The sequence below is a fragment of the Pongo abelii genome, chromosome 3, assembly GCF_028885655.2.
Source record: "Pongo abelii isolate AG06213 chromosome 3, NHGRI_mPonAbe1-v2.0_pri, whole genome shotgun sequence".
NCBI classification, from domain to species: Eukaryota; Metazoa; Chordata; class Mammalia; order Primates; family Hominidae; genus Pongo; species Pongo abelii.
In genome coordinates, this window is record NC_071988.2 from 198,981,680 (window position 1) to 199,004,266 (window position 22,587).

The 22,587-nt window shown below is 34.8% G+C and overlaps 1 protein-coding gene across 1 annotated transcript in view; it reads right to left on the minus strand.

Moving 5' to 3' along the window:
• Positions 1 to 22,587, minus strand: part of VEGFC (vascular endothelial growth factor C) — a 122,292-nt gene that overhangs the window by 6,593 nt on the left and 93,112 nt on the right. The window contains exon 4 of the mRNA XM_024246206.3: positions 16,455 to 16,606. Within this exon, the coding sequence (XP_024101974.1) occupies positions 16,455 to 16,606 (152 nt within the window). The remainder of the gene's footprint in view (positions 1 to 16,454; positions 16,607 to 22,587) is intronic.

The window sequence follows — 22,587 nt, forward strand, 5'->3', positions numbered from 1 at the left end:
ATACTAATAACTTCCATGAAAACCTTGACTTCTAACAATCTTCACATCAACTGTTATTTGCTTTATCCTGCATATATTATGTACTTCTATGTTTTTACTTTTGAAAATGTCAAACATGTATGTAATTATCGGAGTTAAGACTATGAGAAAAATGTACAGTCAGAGAAGTTCTGTATCATCAGCAAGTTTCTTTTTTTTGGCTTGTTGGTTTATGTTTTCAGGGTATCTTCTTGCCAAAAAATTGCATATATGTTTTTTCTCATTTTGTTCCACAGATGATAGCATCCCTTACACACTATTGTAAACCTTGTTTTTTTCACTTATCAATATTTCCTGGAGAACATTGTACCTTCCTAATAATTTTAGGAATTCCAAGGGCAAGTCTCTACTCATTGCGCATTTTTGTCATTATTTTCTTGGTTAATCATGAACATATATTGTTCTAGATAAAACGCAGACAGTCAGGACTTATCAATTGTCCAAAACAGTATCATTGTTTTTAAAATTTATATCCTCTTGATTGTTAGCATCCTTCCATCAAATATGATACAACTTATGTTAAGTTCTATAATAGCAATGCAGTTAATCCTGGCTGCATGAAACTCATAGTCTTCTTCTATAAATGATGGTAAAAACATTTTGGTCATGTCGCTTCTATGTTGATCGATATATGGTTTAAGTAACACACTGCCATGTTGGCATCGAGTGGCCATTATACCGTGTTGGTAGAAAGGCATCTTTCATTTTACCAACATGTGATTTATACTGCCATTACCTAAGCCAGTGTTATTCCAACTGCTGCTTGCAACCCATTAATGAATCATGAAATCAATGACGTGGGCTCAGAAATGCATTTTAAAATGTAATAGAATGATACGTAATAAAATACAAACCAATAGAATGCTTGTGATACAGATTGGTTCCTAAAGAAAGCACCCTGCTTCAAAAGTGAGGAGCAAGCTCTTGGCATTTAAAACTTCTCATGTAAAAATGGTGGGGGGGGGCAACATTTCCAAAATATTGTTATTTTAGAATGAAAGGAAATGTGGTCGTGATGGACAGAGGTTTAGTAAAATTTGGTTATCTCCTTTACGTTTTAATCTCCAAAGCATTTCTCCTTACTGAAATTTCTCTTCCAGTTCTGAATATTAAAGTGTGCATAAATACTTTAAAGGTTTATAATTATGTTTTTTTGTATAGTGTATTTATAAAAGACATTGATTCAAAGACATTCTGCCTGCAAAGCAAAGCAGGGAATTGCACAATTATTTGCAAGGCATATCTATGTTGAGAATCACGTGAATAAACTATCTTTCCTATCCCCCCACCGACCCCACCACACACACACACAGACACGACCACAATCCTGCCTATAACATGTATGAAGGATAAAGATGCTTTTACCAGAATTGTTTCATTAATTATTTTCACAGCTTCACTTGACTTTGGTTTGGCAGCTATTGCTTTATGCTGGTTAAAAATCACGTGACAAAAATATGAGTATATGTGTTTTTCAAACTAAAGAACAATTTAATGATAAAGAAAATCTTACTTTGCATTTATCTCTCCTTTGAAATATTAAAAGATAAAGTATTCCAAATATGTTCTGTTACATTATATTCTAAACGTTGGGTAATAATTACTAGCTCTTATACTTTCAACATCATAGCAGGCTATTTTGTGCATGCTATTTTTGTGATTCTTGCATATTCTACACTCTTTGCCACTGAGGTTTTCCTACACTTGGAGATTTCTTGACTCCTCAAATCCACATTTAAGGAACTAAAACATGCTATCACCTTTTGTTCGGTCTTAGTCAGAACTGAGCTGAAATGTTACTCTTTTTCAAAGAGCTATAATCTTTTATATATATATATATATACACATATACACATATACACTATTTATGCATTTTTCCAGCTTTATTGAAACATGATTGATAAATATTGTACATATATAAGGTATACAAAGTGAAGTTTTGGTATATGTATACACTGTGAAATGATTACCACAATCAAGCTAATTAACATATCCACACCTCAAAGAGTTACTGTGTGTGTGTGGGGTTGGGGGGGTGCAGTGAGAATACCATTGAGTAGAGTAACTATGCTGTACTATACGTTAGGTCTCCAGAGCATATTCACCTTGTAACTGCAAGTTGTCACCCTCTAACATTTCCCCATGTCCCCTACCCCCAAGACCGTGGTGACCAGTCTTCTATTCTGTATCTATGAATTCTACTTTTCTGGATTCCATATATAAGGGAGATCAGCAATATGCATCTTTCTGTGTCTGGCTTATTTCACTCAGCACAATTTCCTCCAGGTTATTTCATGTTGTTGCAAATGGCAGAATCTTTGTAATATATTTCTAATTGAAAAAAATTGACTGCACCTTGATTTATGTTAAACTACTTATTGATTTACTTCCCCAGATCTCTCTTAAAATACTTCACAGATCATTCAAAATGAATGATAACATTAATTTAATGTGAATTCAACTGTAGCACATGACGATTTTCTTGAAAAGCAAATTATTTCTATAGATATGAACTGTGTTATTAATCAAGTACTCTCATTGGAAGCTCTTTTAATAAGGTTTTTCACAACAACACAACAAATGAAAATTTGGCTTACCATGTGGCACCTATAGTTCCATAGCTGTGTCCCTCAAATAGCCTTCCTATCTCTAGTCTTGTTCAATGGGAAGTGTGAGCCACAAGCATTAGTGAAACCCATGTTTCAAGGCAGGTACCATGAGCTCTCATGCACTCCTTCAGAGCACCTTCATGTCATTCAGCGGGTTATCCAACAGGATGTTCTGTACCCCATTAAAGAAACAAATAAGCGAAACCTGACTCCATTAATAATCTTGATAAATAGCAAAATAGGGTTTTGGTTTTCCAAATGCCAACTGCGGATGTTATCTGAACTTCAAGCCTGTAATTATATTATGAAGAATACAGATACAGACCCTTCTTGCCCAAGCTTTCTGTCTGAATAGCAACTGGAAGAGCAAATATATTCTTTCACTGTCAGAGCCACAGAGCCCTGGGTAAAAATGCTTCAACAATTTTGTCCCAAATGTCTTTGAACTGTCATGTTCATCTTGAGTTTGTTACACCTGATGCTTATATACACTTGACTATGTACACAGAGACTGATTTGCTTATACTTTGGAAACAGCAGTTAATAGTGAATGGAAGGTGGTTAAGTAAAAGTGGCCTTTATATTCAACGTTATTAAGTAACTTCTTCAGTACTACAGGTAGAAATCAGAAATACATACATTTTAGGTTTCATATAAATTGTTAAAAAGGCACATGCTTAATAGTATGTATCGAAAAACACATCGACTTATCTTCTTTTGTATTGATTTGTATTGATTCCGCATGAACTTGTGTTTGTGTCTGTTTGTGTTACTGTTTGCTTGTGTTCCACTAGTCTACTGACAGGGAGAACAGTGGACAGAGTTGGGGTTTGTTCAGACATTAAAGGAAAAGATGGTGAGTAGGATGAATCAATGAAAACTCCATAGTTGTAACAATTTTGCCAGTCTTAATATTTGAAAGGATAATACAATCATTGCATTAATTTAAAACATGGATTTAGGCTGGGCACGGTGGCTTACCCCTGTAATCCCAGCATTTTGGGAGGTCGAGATAAGCAGATCACCTGAGGTCAGGAGACAAGCCTGGCCAATATGGCAAAACCTCATCTCTACTAAAAATATACAAATTAGCCAGGTGTGGTGGCACGTGCCTGTAATCCCAGTTACTCAGGAGGCTGAGGCAGGAGAATTGCTGGAACCCGGGAGGCAGAGAATGCAGTGAGCTGAGATCACGCCACTGCACTCCAGCCTGGGCAACAGCATGAGACTCTCAAAAAAAAAAAAAGTTATGTTTATATGTTTAATTTTTTCCTTTTTGTCTGAGTATAAATTAAGCAGTAATCTGCCACATACAAAAGCTTACCTAGTCTGAGACTGACTTGGATATAAAACATGTCACATTGTGTGGTCACCAACTGGCTAAGTACAGGACTTAATTGAGTTAGAAAGCCACCAGAACTGGGGTTGGAGACACAGGGCGAGTAGGACAAGTATGGAAGCTTGTGATTTTCTGCTCTATTGTTTTTCATATTTTCTTGGATATACAAGCTTGAAAGAAGTATTGGCAGGTTGAAACAATGGAAAATCCATGGTTACTGGATTTATCAGCTTGTCATGTAATTCGAGGATAAGTAATCAGGAATTAAGAAAAAAGGTCCTTCAACAACAGCTGCTGGTCTCATTACCTTGTCACAGCCACATGTCATTAACAGAAAAACAAAAACAACGACAATAAAAACATGTTATGAGGGTATAAGAGTTGATATGACATCAAAGTGGCTGGTTGATGCCAGGAATACAGGCGAGGAGAAATGAACAGGTGGAACACGGAGACTCTTAGGGCAGTAAAAGTATTCTGCATGATACTGTAATGATTGACACATGTCATTTATATATTTGTCAAAATCCACAGAACTTACACCCAAAAAAGAGGGAACCCTAATATAAGCTATGGATTTTAATGATAACATGTCAATATTGGCTCCTCAACTGTGACAAATGTACCATGCTAACACAAGATGTTAAAAATAGAGGAAACTCGTGAAAGAGGATGTTGTATGAAAACTCTCTATACTTTCTGCTTTTTCTGTAACCTAAAATGGCTAAAAAAAAGTCTATTAAATTTTAGAAAACAACTGGTAAATCTGGTCTAATACAATATTAACAAAAATTGTCCATGTGTTTGGTTGAATGTAACTTTAAACTTTATGACAATCTTTGATCTAATAGCCCCCAATTCTAGGCAAATCACTGCCATAATTTCAGTGCAGAGATGTATTGATGCAATCTCCTCAGCTGTATATACTTTGCATTATTTCTCACAATCTATCAGCAAGCCATAGGAATGCTGTGCTTTCAATTATTGTATTTTGGAAGGTAGAAACGAGACTGTCCAAAGGCAGGCAAACTATATATAAAAGTTACCTTCCCTTTACAAAAAACAGTAATGCTCACAGCCTGGAATCTCTTGCCTGAGTTCCATTGGTAAATCCATTCGTATCAACAGGTGATCCTTTGAAGTGTGAGACAATGTTTAGATAATGAGCTTTGTAGGAAAGAGGATGAACACACATATGACTTACGATTTCAAAAATTACTGTATATGGACATAAAGATTTTGAACTGTCAAAGAGGATAATTTCAGGGCAGACTAAAGATGCACGTTTTAAAATGCTGAAAAACAGTAGTTTCTGATGATCTAGTATCAGACTGGTCCAATTAACTGGAAGCTAAGCTATCTCTCCATTTCTACTCTGATATAGTTTATTAAATTTATGTTATTACGCTATTTTGCTTCATTGTCTTTTGGTAAAGCAATAATGTATAACCTTCAAATTAAAAAGGAAAGAGTGAAGCATTACGGCTAAAAGTACAACTTATGGATATTTAAGCATCTAGGCATTTGGACTGAGGATCTGTTAAAGATTAATAGACCAAAGACAGGAGACCTCAAGTTCCAAATCAAAGGTTTCCTTGGCTATAAATCTACTCTATTCCTTGGAAATAAGACACGTTCTCATAAGAATAAAATCTTCTTAAATAAACCCTAGTAAGTGTAACTTCTTGCAAGCAAATAAGTTTTACTGAGTAAACAATGTCAACATTTTAATAAAAGAAATAAAAGGCAGCAAATAAATAAATATGCAAATTAGCCTTCAGGCTAGATTTATCCATTTTTTCCTCATCTTTTTTCATCCCTTTTCTCTTTATCACCACAACGCGACTGTCTTCCAAATTGAAATAATACCTATCTTCTATATTTATTATCCATTAAAAATAATTCAAGATTTCTTGGCTATGCTGAACATTGTCTTGTCAATCATTCCTCTACCTAGAAACAACCTCTGCTCCCCTAATACCACTACAGAATAGGTGAAATTCCCCAGGCTGGTGCTCAAAGCTTTAGAATCACAGCATTGTCTTTTCATTTAATATCCAATTGCTTTCACAGCTTAAGACTGAAATCAACCTGGTTTATTACATGTGCACAGAACGTGTTATTTTATTACATCTTTAGGGACATTGTCTATGCTAACCAAATAACTAATAAATTTAGCACTATTAACTTCAAGGTCCTTGTCTATTTGACATCACTCTCTCCTCTTTGATTGTACTCTCTTGCTAATCTGTAGTGTATGTTGACTTCCCTATAGTACATTGTCACAGAATAAAAAAAAGTAAAAGCTTGTGTTATTTATTTAATGGAATGCTATATAGTTATTAAATGAATACACCAGGTGTACAGATAGCAATATGACTATATCTGTAAAACATAATGTCAAGAGAAAAAAAGTAATGCCAACATTTTAAGTTAAAATACAAAACACTCAAAGCTGCACTGTATAATATCTTCCGGTATGTTAATAAATCCAGATGCCATAAAAATAGAGAAGAGTGAGAATAATACAATTTTCGAGTGGTGGTTACTTCTGGGAATGAAGAGTGAAGAATGATGACAGGGGATTTGGGTTGTATCTTTAGTAAATATGACAAAATAGTTGTTACATTTCAAATTGGGGTAGAAGGGCACTTTTTTGTTTTTGTTTTGTCCTTGATGTTTGATATTTTTTAATTTATAGAAGTTAAAAATAAAGAAAATGTGTTATATATACACAATGGAGTACTATTTAGCCATAAAGAGAATGCAATCCTGTCATTTGCATCAACATGGATGGAACTGGAGGCTATTATGTTAAGTGAAATAAGCTGGGCACAGAAAGACACATATCTCATGTTCTCACTCATTTATGAGAGCCAAAAAGTGAATCTCACAGAGGTGGAGAGTAGAATGATGGTTACCAGAGGCTGGGAAGTGTGGGTCAGTTGTAGGGGGAATGAAGAGAGGTTGGTAATGCATTCCAAAGTACAGTTATATAGACGAAACAAGTTCTAGTATTCCATAGCACAGTAGGGTAACAATAGTTAATAATATTTTATTATATATTTCAAAATAGCTAGAAGATTTAAAATGTTTACAACACAAAGAAGTGATAAATGTTTGAGGTGATGGATATCCAAAATATCCTGAGCCGACCATTACGCATTATATGTATGTATCAAAATATCACATATACCCCATAAGTATGTACAATTATGTATCAACTAAAAAACAATAAAAATGCAGTCATAGCCACACCTCAAAAGAAATGGATTATATCCAAACAAATTTAGTTTGAATCTCTGCTTTGCTACTTTTCTAGTTGTGTGACATTGGGGAAATTTACTTACCCTTTCTGATTCAGTTTCTCATGTGTAAACGTGAATTTCTTTCACTCTCTTGCTTTCTCTCCCCCTTTCTCAAAACACATTCTCCCTCTCTGTGCCCAGAGTATGGTAAGTTATTAGTAAATAAACATCTCCATTTCAGGCTGTTCAGCTAACAGAGTAAGTCCTAGTTATTCTTGAACCTTTCTAATATTCGGCACCTCTTACCACTTCCTCCTTCCTTGAACTCATGTCTCCACTGGCTTTTGTGGTCTCTCTCTCTGTTGTTATTCTGATTGTTCTGATTGCTTCTTCTCAGTCTCCCGTACAGATTGCTGTTTCTCCAGATTATTGTGTCTGCTCTACAGATTACTGTTTCTTAAATATTGATTTCCCCACAGTTTCATCTGTGGCTCATCTTGTCTTCTTACTTCCTATATTTCCTTTGGTTGAGGTCATCTCTTCCAATTACTCTACCACTTTGATGTCTTACAAATATTACAAGCACTCAAGCTAACGTGTAAAAACTCAGTTCTCCTTTTCAGATAAGTTCCTCCTATGAACAGTGCTCCTTGTCTTTTGAATGTCATCCATACAGTTTCATCCTCAACTTCTCCCACTTTACCATCCCCCATATGCGGTTCCCAAGTTATATGCTTTCTTGTATTTCAAACGTCTTTTCCACCTCTTTTCTTCCTATCCCCATATCCACTGCTGTGGCCACCATCTTTATTATTTTTCACTTCGATTATTTCAAAAGATTACTCCTGAATTTTTCCACCTCCTGTTTTGCTTCCTCTAATCCACATACTCCCTTGCCACCAGGCTGTTCTTTCTATAATACAAAACTGCAGATACCACATCTCTGCATATATATTTTTAGTAGTTCTCAAGAGACTTTAAGAAAGAGCCCATCCTTGGCTGGGCATATGTGATTCTGTTGACCTCTCCAGACTCATGTATACCCTCTCTACTGTAGCCATGTCTCCAAGATGCTTCCTCACCACACTGATTTCACTGATTTCAGTCATATGTTTACATGCCTGGCTCAAGAATGGAATTTTTTCCGGAATAACAATTCTACATACCTTTCTATCTCTATGGTCTAGCACCTTGTTAGTAGCTAACAGGAACACAAATGCTATTTGTTGAATAAGTGAATGAAGTACAGCATAGTGTTTTAGACACTTACTATATTAGAAATATTATGTTTGTACTCTGGTACATGAGTTATTGTAGCTAAAGAATTATATTATTTATTTTAAAATACCTCACATTTCCTAATACAGTGTTATGGAGATAGAAGACCTGACATAAATGTCTCATGAATGAATAAACACTACTACCAAGGAGGAAAATCTAGGGGATCGCTGCTTAATCACAAATGGCTCCCTCCATGAAAAGAAAGTCTCTACTAAAGGGCCCATGGAAATACATGGAGTTCAATTTGAAGAAAATATGAGAGGAAATAATTGGAAAAAATAATCTGTGAGAAGGCTAATATGAAAATTGGTATCTAACTGTGTCTGCTAAAGAGAATTGATACTTCCTCTGGCTTTTATGATACTTTCTGATATTGAGACTTGAAAGTTTTTCTGTAAATACTAGAAATGCTAGAAGATATTGGGGGGAACACATGGGTTTCAGAAATAAAATGATTTTAATTTTTATATTTTCCTGGCAGTTTTTTTGGCTCCTTAGCATTGTACACATTAACATTTCTAAGACTCAATTTCCAAATCTGTAGGATGTTAGTAAAAATAGCAGCGATCATTTATTGAATGCTTAATATGTTTTAGGCACTGTGTTAATATTTAATATGGATTGCTGGTTATAAAAATCACAACATCCTTGAGTTAGGAGTTATTATTATTATATTATGCTATTCTACAATATCAGATTAACATGGTATGGTATGTCAAATATGGTATAATGCTATTGAATAGATGGATTTCAGTGAAGATTAGCTTATAAATATTCTGTATGATGTTATACGTAACATTCTTACTTATGTGCTCTTTTGTAAATAAAAAAAATGTGTCACAAGAAAGTTTACAGAACCTACTCAAACTCAAAGAGAAATCAGAGACTAAATTCTCAAAACTGGAAGCCGCCTACAGCATCCACACTCTTCAGCCCTGTACTATGTGATGTGTATTGCAAATGGAGCCACCGGCAGTATTTGTATGAACATGAGACAATGTATGGCAGATGCTTGGTGCTTTGTAATATTTAGTAAAATAAAACAATAATAATGTAACTATAATATGTGGTGTTCTTACTTGACTATAAGTGCTCTAAGTTCAAAGCCAGCCAAGCGCATCTTTGTTTTCTCTAATAGGATCTTGAAGCGTTCTTTAATAGGATCTCGAAGCGTTCTTTATCTTAGTGACTAAACGTATAGTTTATGGATGACTCTGGAAAATATCCCTCCCTAATCAATTAAAGATTTGACTTAAAATGTTATCGTAAAGGTTTTTAAAAATCTACTATTTTGGCCGGGCGTGGTGGCTCACGCCTGTAATCCCAGCACTTTGGGAGGCCGAGGCGGGTGGATCACAAGGTCAGGAGTTCAAGACCAGCCTGGCCAGAATGGTGAAACCCCATCTCTACTAAAAATACAAAAATTAACCAGGCATGGTGGCAGGCAACTGTAATCACAGCTACTCGGGAGGATGAGGCAGAGAATTGCTTGAACCCAGGAGGCGGAGGTTGCAGCGAGCTGAGATCACGTCATTGTACTCCAGCCTGGGTGATAGAATGAGACTCTGTCTCAAAAAAAAGAAGAGAAATCTACTATTTTAAACCTAAGCTACTTAAAAAATTATACTTAATAAAGGGATTCTTTTCTAGGCTTTTCAAAAATCAATTTTATTGAGGAGTAATTTGCATACAACAACATGCTCCTATTTTGAATTTATCATCTTTTCATAAGTTTATGTATGCACATTAACTACTGTCACAATCAAAATAAAGAATATTTCCAACACCTCACAATGTCTCTTTTGCCCATTCTCAGTCAATCCCGATCCAAATCCTCATACACACACTGAATTGCGTTCTCTCACTCTAGAGTACATTTGCATCTTTTAAGGGCCTCATGTAAATCAAATCATAGAGCATGCACTCTTTTTAGCCAAGCTTATTTCACTCAACTTAATGTCTCTGAGATCTTTTTATGTTCTTGTGTGTATCAGCAGTTCATTCTTTTTACATTGCTCAGCAATGTTCCACTGTACGCATATACTAAAATGTGTTAATCCACTCATCTTTCATGGGCATTTGTTTCCAGTTATTGACTAATAAAGAACATTTGTACACAAGTTATTGTGTGGAAATATGTACATGTTAAATTCATAAGAAACTGTCAACTGTTTTGCAAAATGATTGAACAATTTTAATGTCCATTGGTGACATACGAGTTTTGGTTGCACCACATTCTGACACTTGTTTTTTTCAGTGTTTTTAATTTTAGCCACTGTGGTGGTGACTGTTCCTCTTAAATCTTAACAAATGTTAGAATTTTATAAGATAGTTACATGTCCATCATATATATATTATTACTAGTGTAGCTTTTATTAAGTTGTGGGCCATAATTCATAATGGGTTGAGACCAATATGTTCACAAAGAAAAACAGAATAGAAAAAATTATTTGGGTATATCACATGTAATAAAGCAAATATTCATAAAGGGAGTAAAATCATCCCTAAGGGAGTAAAAATTGGGTGTGAAGCTGGGGTGGGGCTGAAATCTTAATATCTCAATGATTTCTGGCTCTCCAAAACCCAAGAAAATAATATTCCTTAATACTTAAATTCTATTCGGTTTTATTGGCCATTACACGAACAGCATTGGCAATGGAACACACCCCAAGTGTTTCCAATATATGAGCTATGAAATTATGGTGACTAGATGGCTGTGACTGGAGGATTTTATCTTGACTGACTGAGTGATTTCAAAGTTATATACTGAGTGGTACCTATGTGGGCCTATTGGCTGCCATTGGTTGCCCTGTGGATATTGCTTATGCTTGGTCCTTGGTGTTTTTGTGTGACCTGAGCTTTGAGAATTAAATAATAATAATTTATATTTTATTATTAGTTCTACAAATGTTAGTCATACCATTACATGTCAAATGATGAAAAGAAAAATTTGACAATATCTAAATTAATATTTATCAGCTATATAAGTTGAAAGTTGTTTTCTCATACTGAGCAAAGTTAATAGTTAAGCTCTCCAAATATTTTTAAAGAAGTTATTTTAAAAATTATTTTACTTTTGCTGGAAAAATAGTGATTTTGAATGTTTTTATAAATTATTATATTTGTATTATATGTTCATATCAATTGCTACTTTGCATATGTAATTTGATATATTACAATTTATATAAGTAAACAGATTACCTTAAAAGTTTCTCGGCAAATACAATTATAAATTTATGTGAGCTGTTAAGAGATTAAACATTTTTAATTTAAATGTTAACTTAAACATTTTATTTTGTTATTTAACCCTACATTGAATAAAAAAGTAAACTTTATACTTCCTTTTTGTGTATAAAGCACTTTATACGTATAGTATAAAGACAGAGTATATGTGTGATATTAAAATTTTATGGGGAAAGTGATTGGGGAAAAAATGTTTATAAAAGGATCCTTGGGGTTGTCATAATGAGAAAGCTTGAGCAGCACTATAATTAAGGACAATATTTTTAAATGGTAATTTGTTTTAGTTTTGTGCTTATACATAACTAATTACATGTGAAGGTATCTAGCTATCTAATTTAAAACTCTCTAATATCGACATATATATATACACAGACACACACTATGTGTGTGTATACCACACATCCTGGTTTGGAATATAAAATGTTTTTCTTACTGTAGATAGTGGTTTTAACAATACTGAAAAACACATGGGTGAGGAAATGAATCAGACTTGGATATTAATGGTAATAATAAATCTGCCCTTTAATGACTACCTTCTGGATACCAGACACTCTGCTAAGCATTGCATAAGCATTCAGTACTTCATTCAATCCTCTTTACATCTTTACAGTTTATATATAAGTAAACCGAGTTTCAGAGACATAAAACACCTACCTGGTCATAAAGAATGAATTAGTGGCAAATCTGAATTCAGAATTAGATATGGCTTACTGTAAGACTCAGGCTCTTTTTGCTGTAGCTTCCTGTCTCTCGACCTCAAACAGTGTATAGGATAGTAGTTATATGAATAAGTAATGATGAAAACATGGCAAATGCTATAAAATACATCCAGGAAATAAGTCATTTTATTTAACAAGCATTTATGTACATTGTTTAGCCAACAGCTTTGGAGTGTGATTTCCACCTTCTTCTGTAACATAAGGCAAATGCTGCTGCTGACCTTCTAGATGAGTTTGTTAAGGGTTAAATCAGACAATGCAGGTAAAGGGCTGAGAGCACAGGAATGGCTCAAGTATTTTTGAGTGTTAGCTGAATATTGCAGAGGATATAAATTTACTGGAAACCCTCTCATAATCCAGTTCCACATGCAACATTTGCAGACCCTGACAAAGCCATGTGAGGATGAAGTTAGTCCAGTGAGCGCTATGGGTATTCAAGAAGCAAAGGTGGCCATGGTATTGGGACAAGACAAATGCAGGAGAAAGACCTTTACCTGAACTCTGAGAAATGGAGAGGGCTTTGGAAAGGCAGAAAACAAGCCAGGGCCAGAATAGAAACAAGATACAGAGCAGGTTTGTAGTTCTCCTTGAAGAGGTCTTTCACATCCCTTGTAAGTTGGATTCCTAGGTATTTTATTCTCTTTGAAGCAATTGTGAATGGGAGTTCACTCATGATTTGGCTCTCTATTTGTCTGTTATTGATGTATAAGAATGCTTGTGATTTTTGCACATTGATTTTGTATCCTGAGACTTTGCTGAAGTTGCTTATCAGCTTAAGGAGATTTTGGGCTGAGACAATGGGGTTTTCTAGATATACTATCATGTCATCTGCAAACAGGGACAATTTGACTTCCTCTTTTCCTAATTGAATACCCTTGATTTCCTTCTCCTGCCTAATTGCCCTGGCCAGAACTTCCAACACTATGTTGAATAGAAGTGGCGAGAGAGGGCATCCCTGTCTTGTGCCAGTTTTCAAAGGGAATGCTTCCAGTTTTTGCCCATTCAGTATGATATTGGCTGTGGGTTTGTCATAAATAGCTCTTATTATTTTGAGATACGTCCCATCAATTCCTAATTTCTTCAGAGTTTTTAGCATGAAGGGTTGTTGAATTTTGTCAAAGGCCTTTTCTGCATCTATTGAGATAATCATGTGGTTTTTGTCTTTGGTTCTGTTTATATGCTGGATTACATTTATTGATTTGCGTATATTGAACCATCCTTGCATCCCAGGGATGAAGCCCACTTGATCATGGTGGATAAGCTTTTTGATGTGCTGCTGGATTCTGTTTGCCAGTATTTTATTGAGGATCTCACACCAGTTAGAATGGCAATCATTAAAAAGTCAGGAAACAACAGGTGCTGGAGAGGATGTGGAGAAATAGGAACACTTTTACACTGTTGGTGGGACTGTAAACTAGTTCAACCCTTGTGGAAGTCAGTGTGGCGATTCCTCAGGGATCTAGAACTAGAAATTCCATTCGACCCAGCCATCCCATTACTGGGTATATACCCAAAGGACTATAAATCATGCTGCTATAAAGACACATGCACACGTATGTTTATTGCCGCATTATTCACAATAGCAAAGACTTGGAACCAACCCAAATGTCCAACAATGATAGACTGGATTAAGAAAATGTGGCACATATACACCATGGAATACTATGCAACCATAAAAAATGATGAGTTCATGTCCTTTGTAGGGACATGGATGAAATTGGAAATCATCATTCTCAGTAAACTATCGCAAGAACAAAAAACCAAACACCGCATATTCTCACTCATAGGTGGGAATTGAACAATGAGAACACATGGACACAGGAAGGGGAACGTCACACTTCAGGGACTGTTGTGGGTTGGGGGGGAAGGGAGAGGGATAGCATTGGGAGATATACCTAATGCTAGATGACAAGTTGGTGGGTGCAGCACACCAGCATGGCACATGTATACATATGTAACTTACCTGCACATTGGGCACATGTACCATAAAACCTAAAGTATAATAATAATAATAATAATAAAAATAAAAGAAAAAAAATTAAAAAAAATAAAAAGAAAAAAAAAAGAAAAAAAAAAGATACAGAGCAGGAAATGAGCTTGGCGTTCTGGGAATCGGACTTGGTGAAACACAGACTGGGTGAATAATGGAAGACAAAACAAGAAAGGAAGGCTGACACCAGAATAGGGTGATGAGAAATTTGTGCTCAGTTCTTTGAGCAATTGAAAGTCACTGTTTCTGGTGAGATGAATGAAACGATGCCTTTTAAAGCTTACTTCATAAAACAGTGACATTATACAACAGGAGAAAGACTTAATAATGCTTGAAAACTAGTATTAATATCACTGCATTAGATCAGAGACATGCATAATGAAGTGGATGATAATGGCAGTGATGGAAATGAAATATAAATTTAGCTTGGAACACATATCTCCCCCTCCTCCAAAATAATCAGTCGTGTTTAGATGGGATAGAATAAGAAGAAGAAGTAATGACAACTCCGATTTCAAGGCCTCAAAGAAAATGAGAAATCACTGCCATGAATAATTTAGAAATAAAGGATTTAACAAGTCTTTCTCTTTGTATTTACAGCTAATATAATTACAAACAAAGCAATAGAAGATAGATTTAGATAAAATACTATAAGTCAAAAATATGGTTAGATCTTCAAATGTCATTTTGGAAACCATGAGTATGGAGATAATGGCTAAAGCTCTCAGAATGGAGGAGTCACTGAGGGTTTCTGCTCAGGGCTGAGGAAGGTGAACAGAACTCTCTGGCCTGCGGGGATGAAACTGCACATATGGCATCCTCTTGAGTTCAGATGGTAGTGGTCTCTTGCTTGTATTAGCATACATTTATTCACAAATGTCTGTAAGATCTTTGCTTTCTCACATAAAAGGGGACAGATCTCTGTCACTCAAATTAGGCTATCCTCCAGGTTTTCCTAAACTGTCCCTGGACAAACAAGGGGTCCCCCTATCTGCCACGCTAAGCAGAGCAATACAACGTGATTCAGTGGGGAAGACCAAGGTTTGCATGTTACATTTATTGTTGAGTCTTTTAAAAATGTAAGGTTTTCTTAAATTTTTTGTAATATATATGTTTTTTGATCAATTTATTTATGCATTTGTTACAAATGCTAGAGTTATGTAAGTTTCATCCATATGCACCGGATATCCTAAGGAACAAAGGGTTGCTTCCCTACTTTGGGGCAGAAAACTCTCAGGTCTTGGGCGGTAATGCATATTAATTCATTATCAGCTATTCACAGGGTCAGAACATGATCATACAGGAGAACGTGATAAGTTCTCCTATATGATCATATGAGGTATATGCTGCCATTTGCCCCTCCAAAAAAAATAGGATGGAAAGGAAACCTGAATAACAAATAATGGTTTGAATGTCAATTTGAAATGATATTAAGAGAAATTTTTTTCAAGTAATTAAGCACTATTTCACTATTCAAATATTGCTGAAATAAGAAACATGGATATATATATATATATATACACACACACATATATATTTTTATGTTTGAGATTGAAGAAAGCAATTGAATGCTAATAGATATAAAATTATTTATATTTACTTTTTGTTTTGGCCTAAAATCTTATCAAGGCTGAAATGTTTTGAACTTTAATATGATTTATTAGTTAGCATACCTGATTTCAGGAATGTTAAATCAATTAAGCTACCTTACTGATATTTTATGAACACTGGTGGAATGTGTTTTATTTCACAGACATACTTCTTTGATATTATGAATTACTTTGCCTCTAAAATACGCTTCCCACTGAATTTTAATTTTCAGTTTATTTTCATTGTATACTATACAAAATTTTGTCTTTGTTTTGTATTTGAAGCAGAGTATATTATACTAATTTCACAGAGGTTATTTGATTAAACTTTTGTTTACTTGAAAATAATTTAATATTAGTAGAGGATGCAGAAAAAATAGATTTAATTCATACTCACTGTGGTAGTGTTGCTGGCAGGGAACGTCTAATAATGGAATGAACTTGTCTGTAAACATCCAGTTTAGACATGCATCGGCAGGAAGTGTGATTGGCAAAACTGATTGTTACTGGTTTGGGGCCTTGAGAGAGAGGCACTGTAATTTCAAATAACTACAAAGAAGGGACAAAAAGAAGAAAAAATTATATAGATGCTGTAAAGCACTTTTATGGTAAATATTGGAGTCCGAAAAAGAGTGAGATTAGCTCTATATAAGTAGCTGCCTAATGTACACAGGATGCTATGTTTTTTATGATTACAAAGTAAAAACTGTCTTGCTTTTTTATCAGAGTATCTTTTATCAGAGTAATAAATACTCCATATGTTTATCTTATGTCACTAGTTATGAAGTATATTAGAATTAGGATAACCAACTAATGATTACAGAGCAGAGATGTGACAGACCAATGTGTTCAAGAAAAAAGAACTGTTTGAAAGTTAAAGGTTATTTGAAATGAACATTTAAAATATTCCAGGGATTTAAAAAGTGTCACACACAGAAACATCTTTGTGATTTAGGAGCAAAGCTATTGGCCGCACAACCCAGAAATGCTTGGTTATGACCTACTTTAAATAAACTGAATACATAGATGTAAGTTATATAGATGTAAAGTTAATTTTTATTAAATTTCTACCTCGATGTAGTTTTATATGTCTTAGATCTCTTATAAATTGATTATGTTTAAAACAAAAAAAAGACACATTTATAATTTAATAAATAAAGTCATGTTTCTGCTATCTTGGTAAAGGAATTATGAAAATAATGAGCTTAAAATAAAGTAGGGCATTTTACACAATTCTGAATTACAGTCAAAATTTAGTTTAACTGGTCTCCTTCTGAACACCTTATTTATGGATGAAGAACTTCTCTTGTTCTCTTCCTTCTCCAAAAACAATGTTTTAAATTAAATAAACAAATACATCATTGATTAAGTAAAACTAAGTAGATTTATATTCCTAGGGTTCTTACATTCTAAATCATTACCAGTAAAAATGGTAAAAGTGAAATCTTGCCCACTAACTGCTTGATAAGATCAACTTGCAGTCATTTAACTATAATTGATCCATGTATTACTTGGTGTCTTCATGACAATCTGAGCAGTGATAAAAAAGATGACAAACTTCAAAGCCTTGTGACTTGGCCTTTGCTGAAATTTCACGCCATCAGCTGAAGACCATTGAAAATATTTATGGGATAGGATTAGTTGCCAATTTTGTCCACGCCAACAAGGAGACTTTTAAAGTAAATTCTGAATAATGAAATACAGAAATATCTAAATTATATAATGCATATTGTCTTCATTCAAGATGTATTCCTTATATATTCATTTAAAAATTTAGCTACTTTCTTTAGAAAACAATATGCTTTAGAAGAAATAGGTACAGGGTTACTCCCAGACAGGTGACTTTTATTAGCTCTCCCATTTATAAGTAGCATAAATTTGGAAAATTCATTTGACCTCTCCAAGCTGTATGTTTCTTTGATAATCAGTAAACTAAGGATAACACTTGACTCATTATTCTCGGATTATAAAGATTACATAAACTAAATGAATCTGATATGTATATTATTTGCTATACAGATTTAAGTTATTACTGTTTGTGTAAATTCTCAAGATTCTAGGTATTCTCCACAATACTGTCTGTTCTGCATAGATAACTTCACTATGTGACCTCAACATATGCCACTATTATGATTTTGACCAGTTTCTTCTCTAAAAAGACATCCGTTTATACAGGTTGGATAAAATCTTTGATTGGGTGAAATATTGCAATGGCAATAATCCTTTGCACTATATATACCTATTTTAAGAGAGAATTCTGCAGTGTCTTCATAAGCTATAATTTTTCTATCTTTTAAGACATCTATGGAATCTATATTAAGAACTAGCACTATAGAAGACATATAAAGTTGTTTTAAAAGCAATTTTTAATAAATTTATAAAATTACTTATTTTTTATATTTGTATAATTTATAATCTGATTATTTAAGCTCTGTAATAATGTAGATGGTAGGAAGGTCTACCTAAGAATTTAGGTCTAGTAGGCGTCACATATGTGTGTCTAGAGTTTAGGAGAGCCATTGAAAAGTCATGAACATTTAAGCTGTAATTGGAGTCTTGGACATTGATGAGATTACTTGATGAGCACTCTAAATGAAAAGAGAAAATGTCTAAGAATAGAAACCTGGGACACAGGAACATCTATGAGGTGGGAAGAGGCAAAGGAACTAGTGAATATGTCTGGGAAGAAGCATAACAATGATGGAGCATCGGAAGGGGAGATTGTCAAGCCAACGGGTGCCAGAGAAAGAGGGGAGAGCTTCAAACAGGTGTGTGTGGTCACAGGGCCACATGTCTCTGGGAAATCAAATGTAATAAGAATTGACAGGAGATAACCAGCACCCAATGTGGTTCCAAGGACTGTGGCAGGGCAGGGGCTGTAGGAAGGAAGCAGCAGTGTAGATGGGGGACAAGAAGAGGTGTTCCATGTGACTAGAGGGAAAGGGCTCAAGTGGCTCAGACCAGCAGAAACAATTTTGCTTACACACACAGTGTTTGTAATCTGATATGGTTTGGGTCTGTGTCTCCTCCAAATCTCATGTTGAAATGTGATTCCCAATGTTAGAGGGGGGAGCTGGCGGGAGATGAATGGGTCATGGGACCAGATCCCTCATGAATGGCTTAGCACCATCCCTTTGGTAAGAAGTGAGATTTTGCTGTTACTTCATGCCAGAGCTGGTTGTTTCAAGGAGTCTGAGACCTCTCCCTTCCCTCTCTTGCTCACGTTCTGGCCATGTGACACACCAGCGCCCCCTTCCACCAAGATTGCAAGCTTCCTGAGGCATCACCAGAAGGTGAGCAAATGCCAGCATCATGCTTCCTGTACAGCCTGCAGAACCATAAGCCAATTAAGCCTATTTTCTTTATAAATTACCCAGTCTTAGGTATTCCTTTACAGCAATGCAAAAACAAAATAATAAGTAAGCACTGCAGGATTTGGCATTGTCTCCAGTGAAACCAGGCAGGACAGAGCCTGATAGTGAAGGTAAGGCACTATTTGAGATAACTAACAGCTATTGTAGAAGAGTTTATGTTTTCCCATCCCTAACCCTTGGCAGCATCATTCCTGCTCCCACTGATGGCTGCCCTTCCAGATTCTGCCCCAGCCTGTTTTCCAAATGGTAGACAGATTGCCGTGAGCAGTATCAGTGATCATGGAGAGACCTCATCCATGCCTAGGTAGATAATGTTCACAAATCAGGATCCACCCATGGGTATCAAGCATAAATTCAGGAACAGCAGTTTTGAAGAATGTTCTGGTGAGATGAAGAATAGCTAATTCACATTAAGAAAGCATCTTCCTGGAAAACTAAGTGTGGCTCTATGCTTTCAAAGGCTGCAAGAAATGTGTTTTTGAATACACTGACTAAAAGAATAAGGAGACAGGTAAAACAGCACTAAAACCAAATCACTGTTTAGAGAACTGTCTTCTCTAAGTTGAAGACTTTTATAAGTGGTAAAATGGAAGTACAGTTGGAGAGAAAAAAATCTTTGTTGCAGTTTAACTACTTAAAGGAAATAAAGGAAATCAAAACATAAAGGAATAAAAATCAAAATCTTAACTAATGTCTCATTTCTCTTTTATGTGTCTAAGTAGCAATTGGCAGGCTGAATTCAGTTAATTTTATCAAAAGGAACAGAGACTGAAAAATTAAAGTTAAAAAATTTTGTTCTTCTCTTGAAACACATCCTCTATCCCTAAATTTTGACCTGCTACTTGATGATACCAGTGTGAAAAAATTTTAAGAGTCCAGAGAAACATACCTTTGATAATATTAAAAGTAGAAAGAGTCTTGATAATTGAGTTTTATTTATCTATCAACTTCAGGAAAATTAGTAATATCTACTGGGAATATGCCGTCTGGGTATGTATTAAGATATAATTGTACCTATACTAGCTCTTGTCACATACTAAAGAGGTCTCTTTAATTTTTCTAATTCTTTCTGTGCTGGTCTCATGTGTGTATATTGACTGACTTACTCTTATCATTTAGACATGATTACAGTTTCTACTGCCTTTTCAATAAATATAGTAAATTCTATTTTCTTGTTTACAGACCCCTTCGTGAATTTTTACATAGCTATATTTAATCCCTACGTTACTAAGAATTTCCATAAGCTTTTTTCCTAGATAGTATGTGCTTAGAAAATATACATTTTTTGAACTGAAAAAATAATAATTAGAAGTGCATTATAAACTTGCATGGCGCCCTCCCAAAATAAATACATAACATTTTCAAATCACTGGCAACTTCCCTACTCCACGAAGTATGTAAGAATAAAGAAGAGTTTACTTAGTCTTGAGAAACAGACATTAATTAGAATCCTGGATCTTCAATTTACTACTTCTGAGACTTGGAAAAATTACCTAACTTCCCCAAGCCTCCATTTCATTACCTATAAAATAGGGATAATAATAATGGTGATTTCAGTGTAAGGTTTGGATTTTTCTTCCTCCTCTTCCTTATCTTGTTCTTTATTATCATTCACATCAGCCAAGATTTAGTTAAATTTTTGTTAAAGAAATTCTAAATTTTAAAATTTTTATTTAAAATCTTTCCTTGTTTAGTTTTCAATAACTATTTATTGAGTACCTACATGATACCAAGCACCTTGCTAGAATCTCAGGATAACAGTCACCAATAATGACCTTGCCTCTATGCTGATCAGAAACCTAAGAGCGAGGGCGGGGCATGGTGACTCACGCCTGTAATCCCAGCACTTTGGGAGGCTGAGGTGGGCAGATCACTTGAGGTCAGGAGTTCAAGACCAGCCTGGCCAACATGGTGAAATCCCATTTCTACTAAAAATACAAAAATTAGCTGGGTGGGGTGGCAGATGCCTGTAATCCCAGCTACTTGGGAGGCTGAGGCAGGAGAACTGCTTGAACCTGGGAGGCGGAGGTTGCAGTGAGCCCAGATTGCACCACTGCACCTGCACTGCAGCCTGGGCAACAGAGGTGGACTCCCTCTCCGAAAAAAAAAAAAAAGAAAAAGAAAAAAAAAAAAAGAAACCTCACAGTGAGGGTGAATGAGAAAATACATACACACAGAGAGAGATACTATGGTAGAATTTCTGAAATACCAAATAGCTTACCGTAAACACTGGAGTTTAATTCCCTTATGCAGTTTGTTCTTGCCATTAAATAATGATCTGAACTAACACAGTAACTAGAATTTTCTCTCAAAAGAGTTTAGATCTATCCAAACATATCAATGTTTGAAACAGTAAGTAGATTATTTTAAGAAAATATGAATCATGATACTATTGTCAGACTATTTTGTGCTTTATTGTGTATATAATAGTATTTTCTATTCTACATTTAAGTTCATAGAACATAAAACTTATGTATTATTCAGCACTAGCTAATAACTCCAAGTATGTTTATTTAGTAAATACTGATTGATGATGTCTTTAACCGATAATATAATCTATTATAATTTGATATTTTGAAAATTATAATTTTTCTAAAACAGTTTTATACAATAAAGTGAATTGTTCTGGAACAATAAGTAATATTAACTTGTGTCCAATGTAGGACACAAAAAAAGTTGTAATAATACAATTCATTATGGAGCCTGACATATACTTTAGGCTTATAATACCAGTTGCTGGTTTTGGAAAAGATCAAAAGGATGTATAAAAAAAGGCATTTAAGCAAGGCTGGAAACTGAAAAAAAATCTGACTGTATATTCTGTAAAACTACAATAAACAAGAGGAAATGGCAAGTGTTTCCAACTGAGAGGTTCCCAGTTGTAATCTACTGGCATTCTTTAATAGGAATATTTAATAGTCAATTCTCACCAACAAGAATGGACTTCAAATAAAGCCACATTTTGAAACAATAGGTTGTTTACAGCAGCATAGCAACGGCTATAAAGCAACAGTTCCTAATCGTACTTATCTTGCTGGCTATTCAAGAAAAAGGTGTAGAACTTCCTTACTGAGAGGATCTTGAGTTATAATTTAGTACTAAATTATAAGTAATGTTCGTGTGGATACAAATATGACACAAAAAATGCCTTCCTTT